The sequence below is a fragment of the Phyllopteryx taeniolatus genome, chromosome 4 (genome assembly GCF_024500385.1).
Source record: "Phyllopteryx taeniolatus isolate TA_2022b chromosome 4, UOR_Ptae_1.2, whole genome shotgun sequence".
NCBI lineage: Eukaryota > Metazoa > Chordata > Actinopteri > Syngnathiformes > Syngnathidae > Phyllopteryx > Phyllopteryx taeniolatus.
Genome location: NC_084505.1, coordinates 29,635,793 through 29,646,932, shown reverse-complemented (window position 1 = coordinate 29,646,932; position 11,140 = coordinate 29,635,793). Strand labels below are relative to the sequence as shown.

Sequence of the window (11,140 nt, the reverse complement as noted above, 5' to 3'; positions counted from 1 at the left end):
GAAGTGTCACTGTGGACAGTTTTTTTATACAGGGGCTTCTCCATAGATTATTGTGGAAAAGTGAAACTCAATATATAGATTTAGTGCACAAAGTGAAATGTTTATTTTATTTTTGTATAATTTGGATTATTATAATTTACAGTACATCTAATGAAAACCCCAAATTCACCATCACAAAAAGTTACAATATTACATAAGAAACAATCCAAAATTGATTTGAATAGCTAGAATTGAGGTTGTGATTGGCCTTCCGAAAAGTATTTTCCTAAAAATCTGTATGATGTAATATGAGTTCCACTTTTTTGAATTGAGCTACTGAAATAAATGTTCTATGATACAGTATTTGACTTTACTGAGCTGCACCTGTATATGACCAACATATTTTCCCGCAACCTTTCACTTTCTTTAGCCACAAGATGTGGGATGGTGAGTATATTTAAGTTTTGTGTGTTTATACTATCGGTATTGCTTTCACACCTCAACTACTTAATAAAACAAATCGTTGGTTGTCAATAAAATATGTCGGTGTGATCGCGACTCAGTCCATTTTTCACACCAATTATTCACTGATCAGCTAACTTAAGACTAACTTTACTATGAGAGTCAAAGGCTGAGTCATCCCATATTTATTGCCCAATCCTTTATTGACCGAGGCTTCAAATTTCCATTAGTGGCCTTTAAAAAAAACTTCAATTTTGCTTCATTCAACCCGCCAATCCCCCATCCAGTCATGATTCATTAACACGTTTTTATTACTGTGCAGTTACAGACATGAACAGCAAAACATTTCATCACACTTTTCTGCAATCGAGAGCCATTACCTCACATGCGCTAGATACTTTATATTGTTAATACTATTTCGAGCATAATATTCATTCTTAAATAGCAGCCCTAAAAGTTGCCAAATTTCCAAACGGCCGCATTCCTTTTTGTGAGCTAACATCAGCCGGCGAAGCCCAGCTCTTTGTAGTCTGCGTCGATGTCGGCAATGACGACGTCCATTGCGTTATTCAACGCTTGCTTCCCGGCGCTGTCCGGGCCTGCCTTCTCTTCCAAGACCTTCACGATGACTTCTGTGATCAGCTGTAAAAGAGCCAAACAGCAAAATAAGACCACCCATTATTTCCACGTGATTAGAGAGGACAACGAGATGTGTCAGAAAGGTTTTCCTCTTCATTGTGGGCCAGATGATCAAACAGCATGTCTGCAAATACATCCTTTGGCATTTGCTTCATTCAGTGCACGAGAAGAGGCAGGACAACGCGTGGCTGCTTCACAATGCCCGAGCATCTGACAGTTCCTGGCTGAGAAAAACGGTCTTTAAAGGGACAGGTTTTGATGTCGCCCATCAAGATGGCCGTGACGACAGAGCTGCGAAGGATCCCGAAAGAATCCTTCCAGGAGTTAATTTTACCTGGAATTACAATTGGATTACAATTTTACCTTGAAGTTGACGAGGGCTATCTTGTGTTTCGTGGCGTGGGTCTTGGACAGAGGTTTGAGGATGGCGGCGTGATTGCCTTTAGCTTTCAGCAGCTCCCCCAGTTTCTTCAGCACTGTGACACCGTGGGCAGAAATGGCCGGGTTTCCGGCAAGGTCGGCTTGGGCGATTCCTGCAAACTTGGGGAACAGCTTCTGGGTCTCAGGGTGCTCAGCGAATAAACTGTGGAGAGAAAGCACGCTGTTTGCCGGCTTCTATTAATGAACCTTTTTTCTTGGACTGCGTCTTATCCCAAAGGCAACTGACCGAGTCAGAACCAGACCTCCGTATGTGTTAAAGTCCTCCTCTACTGGAGCCCAAAACTTCAGAATCGTGTCAAAGTCAGCCATGACTTAAGGGTATGTTTGAAGAAACTGTGTGGGGAAAAAGATTAGAGAACATCCGGGAATACAAAACTAATTGGAGGGAAATTCAAAGGGAAAGGAGGAGAAAAACAAAGACTATTATCCTTTTGCTCCAGTAATACGTTTAATGGCCAGCAGCCATGAAGCGTTCCATGAAAGTCATTAGGAATGCATTACCTCGGCTCTGAGCTCAACGCAGCTGCATAGTGTGTGCCGCGTTCTTAAACACACATGCATGTTTAATTGTTCATCCTCAGTCAGATTTACATACAACATTTTATATGAATTACGTAATAACATATTAATAATATTAAACCGATGAAGCAGGCAAAATAGCAAAAACCTACCTGCAAAGATGGAAATGATCCTGCTACGTTCTAACCAGTTCTTTTTGGCATGACCTCTCCATTCACACCAAACCTGACCTTTTATATATTCTGTCCCATCTCCAAATGATTCCAGCCACTCGTGTCCGTCTCTCCAAATGGCTGCAACACCTCGAAGCCATGAAATAAGACAGCCACTCAGGAATCTAGATAAGCAGGATATTTACCACAATGATAAACAAAGTCAAACGCACATGTTCACATAATATAACAAGTGTGTGTGTGTGTGTGTGTGTGTGTGTGTGTTGTAGTACAAGACTGTTACCCTAACCTGGGTGTACCTTCGGAAAAGTAAGACTTTAAAAAAATAAAAAAATAAAAAAAGAGCAGGATACAGCATTGATTTTTACAAGGTCTAATGCTGCGCGTAATTGGATCCTAGACTTGCAGCCCTTAACTGTAATTTCAGATACTCTTGGCTGATTTAAAGAAAAAGCAGCCCAGCGGCAAAGTATGCAGGTTTTCATAATCTTCAATCTAGAGTAAATAAAATAATAAATCATTTAAATAGCACAATTGTAGCGCTCACTTGTGACTGACACAACCTATACGTTTTTAAAAAAAATATGCATATCATTGTGATTCTATTGTACTACATATAACAATGTCATTCAAAATTATGTTTTGTAAAGGCAACTCCAGATAGTGATTTTTTTTAACTTGATGTCTATCACATATTTGTATGGTAAAATATATTTATTACATTACTGTTCACTTTTGAATTATTTGTTATTGTTTAATTATATTTAATATATCATTATGTTAATATTATGGAAGTGTGGTACACAAGTGTACTGCTGCCACTCCCCAAAAAATGTATAACGTGACACTGAGCATTTAAAATGTTTTTGTTGTTGTTTATAGCAGTTATACACTCCCGTTCTGTGCAATAACACTATTGTAAGTACTGCAGTTTGAATCCAATAGATCGGTGATTAGCAAAGTGTGGCTCCCTCTACTGGTACTTGAAAGAATCACTGAATGAAATGTTCAAAATATGCATGGTTACAGTGGATAATTTTTTTTTTTTAATCCAGTAAAATACATTTGTTAAGTACGGTTCAGTAGTATTTAATGTATAAATTCAATACATTTACATGTAATATTTAAGACCTGTTTGTTTCAATTTCTTTTATTTGTTTTATTTTGGTAAATGTTTTATTTAACTTGTATGTGTGATACATTTTAACATAAAGTCAAATTTTTATTTTACCATATTTAAACACTGTTTTAATGTTCAAATTGTGCATAATGTTATAATGGCTTACAATAATATTAAAGGGTATCTCAACCCTAAACATTTTAAAGGAAGAAAACGTATGTGCCAGAGCACTAGTCAAAAACGCTAATGAATAATGCGTTTGTGGAATAAGAATTAAACAAACTAATGAATCAACGTAAAACGTGTGCCGTGTTGGGCGAAATCGTTATCAGCTGCAGACCTGCACTGACGACCAAGCGCCAAGTCGAGTGTTGCCTGCTCCATTGAACTGTGTCGGATGACAGAATGCAGGGAGCGATGGATTTGGCAGGTGCTATACTATTGCTCTGTCCCCACGTCATCTGTTATTTGATGCATTATTAACCAATTTACTGTGTTGAAAATAGTTTGAGAACAACTCTTTTAATGCTCTTGAACGTTCTACTCGCTGAGATGTGTTGTAAAACTCTGCGTCTTCCCTCACTCTGTGAGCCAAGGGCATGATGAATCTGGCTGCTTTTTCCACAATGAGTGAAAATAGTTAGGTCGGATACATTTGATTTCACATGTAGCTTGTTGTTGCTGAGTATTTACTAACTCTGTACGGTTCCTATGGTCAATAAAGCTGCATTAAGAAGCCCTGAACCGGTGAATACAGTACATGTCACATAGAGTTTTGACATCTTGGGTTTAGTTCCCCTGTAAATATACTTTTTCGGAATAAAAACTTTGTCTAGTTTTTGTCTTAGAGAAAAGGATCTCTACAGGTTGGCCAGACAGAGGCATAGAGATGGGAAGGAAGTGCAGCAGGTTAGGGTGATTAAGGATAGCGACGGAAACATGTTGACTGGTGCCAGCAGTGTGCTAGCTAGATGGAAAGAGTTGATGAATGAGGAAAATGAGAGAGAAGGGAGAGTAGAAGAGGCAAGTGTGGTGGACCAGGAAGTGGCAATGATTAGTAAGGGGGAAGTTAGAAAGGCATTAAAGAGGATGAAAAACGGAAAGGCAGTTGGTCCTGATGACATTCCTGTGGAGGTATGGAAGCATCTCTGAGAGGTGGCTGTGGAGTTTTTCACCAGCTTGTTCCATAGAATTCTAGCGTGTGAGAAGATGCCTGAGGAATGGAGGAAAAGTGTGCTGGTGGCCATTTTTAAGAACAAGGGTGATGTGCAGAGCTGTGGGAACTATAGAGGAATAAAGTTGATGAGCCACACAATGAAGTTATGGGAGAGAGTAGTGGAGGCTAGACTCAGGACAGAAGTGAGTATTTGCGAGCAGGTATGGTTTCATGCCTAGAAAGAGTACCACAGATGCATTATTTGCCTTGAGGATGTTGATGGAAAAGTACAGAGAAGGTCAGAAGGAGCTACATTGTGTCTTTGTAGATCTAGAGGAAGCCTATGACAGAGTGCGCAGAGAGGAACTGTGGTACTGCATGCGGAAGTCTGGAGTGGCAAAGAAGTATGTTAGAATAATACAGGACATGTACGAGGGCAGCAGAACAGCAGTGAGGTGTGCTGTAGGTGTGACAGACGAATTTAAGGTGGACGTGGGACTGCATCAGGGATCAGGCCTGAGCCCCTTCCTGTTTGCAGTGGTGATGGATAGGCTGACCGATGAGGTTACACTGGAATCCCTGTGGACCATGATGTTTGCAGATGACATTGTGATCTGCAGTGAAAGCAGGGAGCAGGTGGAGGAACAGTGAGAAAGATGGAGGCGTGCACTGGAAAGGAGAGGAATGAAGATTAGCCGAAGTAAAACAGAATATATGTGCATGAATGAAAGCGGTGGTGGGGGAAGAATGAGGGTCCAGGTAGAAGAGATAGCAACGGTGGAGGACTTGAAATACTTGGGGTCAACCGTCCAGAGCAGACATGAGGGCAGTTGGTGTTCGAGAGGAGGACGCAGGAGATAGGCTTATATGGAACAGGATGACGCGCTGTGGCGAACCCTAACAGGGCAAGACCAAAGGAAAAGAAGACTTAGGTTAAAGGTAAGGCCCGCCTTCTCTTAACGGTGATTGGTCACGCCGTAGCTCAGTGTTTGTCAAATCGCGTCGGCGGCTTTATTCACGTGGTGTAACAAACCCGGAAGACCATAGCACCGGTCGGTTTAAGCACAATTCCTTTCCAAAGTTGATGAGTTTCTCGCTTCGGTTTTTTTTTTTTTTTTGCATAAGCAAATTTCCACGCCTTCTTCAATGACACGAATTTTAAAGAACGTCAGAAGCCTGTCCACTGCTCCAATGACACAAACGGGTAACATTTGTTACTTTATTTTTTCTGAGATGACCTTTCCATTTGTCTAATTATATAAATAAATAACTAAAAATACAAAAAAAAAAACAAAGAGGGGTGTTCAGTGATTGTTATTGCTACAAATACTAAATCCTAGACAAAAGCCTAACACTTTTATCTAATATAAACTTTTAACAAGGACGTTAAGCTAGACAAAAACGTATTGTAAGTGTAACGTAACCTTCAAACCTCACTGTACATCAGAGCTAGATATACTTGGAGTTTATGGGCATTGATATTATGGGAGCTGTATCATGTTCGGTTTGTGGTATTGAAAAGCATCGTGTGCTTGTGTTCAGAAGTGTCTGTGCCGGTCCCCTGGGGAGAGATCAGAGGGAAAGCTTGGGGTCCTGATCATGGTCGTCCTGTGCTGTGCCTGCATGGCTGGGCTGACAACTGTGGCACCTTCAACACTCTTATTCCTCTTCTACCAAAAGGTAAAGGAAAATCTCATACACACACACCGATAAAATGTTGCTGTTGTTTTCATTTCAATAATAATACAATTTAGTGTAAGTGTACTGGAAGTATACATATGAAATCAACAACAAAAAAAGATGGAAATTAAGAAAATACACGACTATAAAATAAGTAAAACAGTTAAAAACACAGTTTGAGACTTAAGAGTTTTAACATCTCCGATTGCCTGGCGATCAGTGCAGGATGAACACCGTCTCTCGGGCAAAGTCGGCTGGGAAAGGCTCCAGCTCACCTGCGAGGCCAATGGAGACAGATGCTATAGAAAATGGATGCATGAAGTATTAACATAAAAATAGTGCAACATCTTTGTTCAGTTTTGTCAACCTGGACTTCTTAACGGTGGAATTCATTTAAAACACCTGCATATTTGACCAAAAATAAAAAATAAAAAAAGATAGTATACCACAAGATATTGTGCCGTGTCAATAGTTTCTGTTAGTCTTCTGTTTGGCTTTCTCCTGTCAGAGTGCAGATATGTGGCGGTGGACCTGGCAGGTCACGGTCTGTCCTCGCATCGTCCCCCTGGCGTCTTTTACTCCTTTCCTTCATATGTGGCCGATATTCAAAGAGTCGTTGACAGTAAGTCACGCTTTGTTAGCATTTTGTTGACTTAATCTGATTTGCATACGTTTGGTGTCATCGGAACGAGGCTGATGAGTAAAACGCAACAAGAAAAACAAAAGCCTCTTATTGATTTCAATCACATTGTCCAGCCATACTCACAAGCCCTGTTGTTCCACGGCAAGTAAAACCAATGTCGTATGTAGTATTGTGATGAGATGCGGTAGCTGCCTGATGATCTGTGAAATTAACTCCCACAGCCCTCCGCTGGCGCAGATTCTCCATTTTGGGCCACAGTATGGGTGAGCATAGTCTTGCCTTAATCACATCCATTTGAATATTGCTCGTTGGTAAATGTCAACATCTCCATCTTTTTGTTTTTCAGGAGGTAATATTGCTGGAATGGTAAGTTGCGCGAGTGCTTTGTTTCCCCTCTGTTATTGTTTTTAGCCACCATTTGACATGTTCAAATCTGTATTGCCTTTGACCCGCCTTCTGTTTGATGCAGTTCAGTGCGCTTTTCCCTGAGATGGTGGAAGCTTGTGTAATGCTGGACTCTTATGGATTCCTACCCACTGATCCGGTAAACTTAAAAGAAGGATTTTTCTCTCCCAAAGATCCCCACCGGTTTGGAATTGCAGTTCTTTGTCATCTCTGTAGTAGCCACAGTTGTTCAATGTTGTCAGTCTCACTTACAAAGCTTATTGTTATACAGTACATTCAAGGAAAAACGCGATTAATTTCAAATGTGTTTGTGGTTGTTCAGCACATTCAGGTGTATTTTTTTAACTGGCTTTGAGTGTTGGTTAAACATTGTTAAACTTATTTACTGCATCTAACAATGTACAGGAAAAACACATTTACATGACATTAGATTGGAGTGGATCATCTTTGAATAAATACATACCCCGAATTCACTGAGACGCCACCCAAACTATTAACACATATTTGCCAACTCATACCCTGTCACTGGTTTTGCTCAATGAGCTTTATTTTGAAGTTGTTATCATTGTACTTCCTGTTGAGGAAGTCAGCACTCTTCCAAAATAATTCATGAAAAGCTGTATTCTCGTTCAAAGAGAAACACTGCAGTTGGTTCAGGAGTACAATCTCAGAGGTATTAATTACTCTGCTAGAAATGTGGCACAGTCTTTCCTTTGGCAAACCCACGTTACTACTGAGTGTGTAAGGTTCAAAAGTATTTCAGGGTGGCTGGCAGCAGATTGAAGCAATCAGTACAGTGGCATGAAATAGTTGATTGATTGAATGATAATTTACCACAAAATAATTTTTAAGGTTGGCTACGGAGTTGTGGATGACATTTTGAGAGGTGTAACGCAGCCTAATCCCCCACAGAACCCTGGCATCTCACCATAAGGTTTTGTTTCCAGAAAGATTTGCCCAAAATAATGCGGCAGGGGATGGATGACATGCTTCGGTTTGAAAAGGAGCCTGAAAAGAGTGAGCGAGTTTACACCAATGAGAAAGCAGTTGAGAGGTATGGCACAGACTTGTTTCCATGTTTTGTTGTTGTATTTATTTAGCATCTGCCAATTGATTGTCTTTTTTTTTTTTTTGTCTCAGGCTGTTGGCAGCAAACCCAACTCTGTCTGAGACATCAGCGTGCAACCTTTTAGAACGTGGTCTGGTTCAAGTCGAAGGAGGTTTGTTTCAGCATCTTAGTTCTCATGCCCCTCACTCTGAACAATCCCTGTTTTTTTTTCTTCTGCAAATTCACTGTGATCTTCTCACGCAGGAGTTGTCTTCTCACGCGACTTCCGTATTAATCTGGTAGGTGCCTGTTGTACGTCTTCATTTCTAAAATGTCAAATGTATTCACTATGTTGTCTTTTTTGCGTGAAGAAAAACATAGCTCGTATCAGCTTGGAGCAGAGTCTGGAGCTGCTCTCCGGGATACAAGCCGCCGTTCTGGTGGTTCTGTAAGTTATTTATCAGCCACATACAATCATGAATGTACTCTACATCCCAACATTTTTTTTCCCCCCAGTGCGGATGAAGGCTTTGAGAAAATATTTGCAGAACCAGACCAAAAGAAATTTACATCCAAGCTTCTGCAGGGCTACAGACACAAAAATGTAAGTGTTCATGCAGGACAGGTGTGCTTGTAGCTTCCAATTTGTTTATAATTGGTGTGCCTGAATAAGTAATCGTGGAGGCTAAATGAGGCAGTCTGACCGGTCAGACAAATAAATAGACAGAACCGCCAACTAATGGAGAAAACAGACCAAACAACTGTCTGTCTAAATGACCCGACAGACTGATTAACAGTCAGACAGGGATACAGAGAGAAAAAATGGTAGAACACCAGAAAATCAGCATTAAGGCACAAAGATGGGCCGAATGACTCGGACAGCGTCGCGAACTGGCACACAGACGGGCAGCTGCAGAGAACCTAAAGCGGCATGCTGAACGTTTCATAAAGTGACCTACATAATGGAATCTGGTCAAGTTCTGCTAATGAGCAGCTCAGCTAAACGCGCTTCAGGGTGGAGTCCCGTTGGTGGGGCAAAGGGGGGGGGGGGGGGGGGGGGCGGCGGCGTGATATTTCCTTCACTCGTCTCTTGTTTCCTCTCCCTCAGCACTCGGTGGTGACGGTCCCCGGCGGCCATCACGTCCATTTAAACAACCCCGAGGTGGTTGCTCCGTTGGTGTCTGAATTCCTCCACAGCAAAGTCTTATCGTCGACAGTCAGAGCGGACGGACTCACCACTAAGCTGTAGGAAGAACACATCAATTACACTTCTGTAATCAATCTGAATGTGTTGCTAAATGTGGCTTTTGTTTAATTTTATTTTTTATTTTTTGCCTTCAGAGTTGTTACTAAATAATCTATGCTGCCCTCAAGGTAAAATTCCATATACTCTTCCTGATGAACGTAGTTTCATATTTCAGGCCCTGCAGCAGTGGTAGATACTCTCTTATCTACAGCCAATATGGGAAGTGGCCTCCTCACATCTCTACTGATGTTTGTTTTTCTTTTCGGCTCCTGCATTCTATATTTTTGTCTGGCCAGTCGACAATATGAGCAGACAGACGCTCGCTATATCGCCTGCTACCCGTTGCCGTTGATCAACCCTTTAAATCACTGACTTTGAAGTCTCCTGCCATTAATATTTCAGAGCTTGCATGAATAAATCAAAAGGCAACTAGCAGAGCAAAGCAGCAGCAGCACAGCGGCTCAGGGGCTGCATATTAGTAAGGTGGTCCGGCTGCTCTGGTCCATGGAGGATTTCGGATTCCCATCGCAAGCGTTCTGCATCCTCGAATTCCGCTTCTCAAACCTTACCAGCTTTCAGAGCTGCTGTGAAATGTCCCGTAGCGTTTGAAGGGTTTTATTTGCTTTTGACGTGCTATTTAATTGAAATATCTTCTACATATGATTATATAATGCCTGAAAACACGAATGTGAATGTGACATCAGGCCAGCAGTCGGCAATGCTCAAGTACTTTTGATCTTGGAATGTTTGTTGGGCCATAAAAATGCATTTTAGAAGAAATGTAGTAGTGGAGTGCGCTATTAGATCCAGCAGATGGCGGTGTGCTTAAAAAAAGAAAAAGTGATGCAATTGTGCAATTAATTGGTTAAAATAAAATTCTGTCATGGCCCTCTTCTTGTGCTCTTTTTGGACTTCTGTCATTTCCTTTGTATTTGTGTGTCTGAGAGTGTACATACCGACTCTCCCTGTCCTTTCTCTGCTGTTGGGCAGCGAAGCGCTCTGTCCCAAGTTGCCGAGGAAACAGCTTTTGATTCTCAACTGCTATGTTGAGTCGCATGCTCTTTTCTCCGGGTTACGACACCTTCCACATTCTAAAAACATGCGTGTAAGGTTCATTGAAGGCTCCATATTGACCAAAGGTGTGAATGCAAGTGTGAATGTTTTTTTTTGGTTTATTGTGCCCTGGGATTGACTGCCGACCAGTCAAGGGTCTACTCCGCTTGTACCCGTTAAAGGCAGCTGCGATAGACTCCAGCTTACCCGCAGTCCTGTTGATGACGAGCGGTGTGGAAAATGGACACGTGGAAGGATTGGGTTTAGGTCGCAAATGATTGTACCCCGCAAATTCTGCCTAGCAACAAGTGGCCATCCCCAAATAAAGCAACCAGAAGGCGAGATATGCAAGCAATTGATTCATGTTGCTGCACTAAAATATAATATCACTTGCAAAGTTGAATCATGAAGCAGGTTGACTGCTTATTGTGTGCATCTAGTACGTTGTCGTTGCGTAATATATTGGAACGAACAAAAGCACCAGTAAGACTTAAAGGTTACTTGTCATACTTTGTCTCACAATCGATGTGTTTGCTAGATTACCTCCCATAACAGGTCTCTGGTGGACCCGAGTCT

The 11,140-nt window shown here is 41.4% G+C and overlaps 2 protein-coding genes across 3 annotated transcripts; one reads left to right on the top strand and one right to left on the bottom strand.

The window, feature by feature from the left end:
• Window positions 1-734: 734 nt before the first annotated feature.
• Window positions 735-2,348, bottom strand: mb (myoglobin). Its single transcript, XM_061771470.1, has 4 exons — window positions 2,193-2,348; window positions 1,748-1,854; window positions 1,444-1,663; window positions 735-1,083 (listed from the first exon to the last, which is right to left on the bottom strand). The coding sequence occupies exons 2-4, from the start codon at window positions 1,828-1,830 to the stop codon at window positions 943-945; spliced, it is 444 nt and encodes a 147-aa protein (XP_061627454.1). The 5' UTR covers window positions 1,831-1,854; window positions 2,193-2,348; the 3' UTR covers window positions 735-942.
• A 3,161-nt stretch (window positions 2,349-5,509) lies between these two features.
• serhl (serine hydrolase like) lies at window positions 5,510-10,405 on the top strand. Of its 2 annotated transcripts, none has more exons than XM_061771469.1 (12): window positions 5,510-5,693; window positions 6,035-6,169; window positions 6,678-6,791; window positions 7,034-7,075; window positions 7,159-7,178; window positions 7,282-7,356; window positions 8,165-8,271; window positions 8,358-8,437; window positions 8,530-8,564; window positions 8,637-8,713; window positions 8,782-8,869; window positions 9,374-10,405. In XM_061771469.1, the coding sequence occupies exons 1-12, from the start codon at window positions 5,636-5,638 to the stop codon at window positions 9,512-9,514; spliced, it is 972 nt and encodes a 323-aa protein (XP_061627453.1). In that variant the 5' UTR covers window positions 5,510-5,635; the 3' UTR covers window positions 9,515-10,405. The 2 variants fall into 2 exon arrangements, with proteins under 2 accessions (XP_061627453.1, XP_061627452.1); XM_061771468.1 differs by having other exon boundaries at window positions 6,032-6,169.
• Window positions 10,406-11,140: the final 735 nt, after the last annotated feature.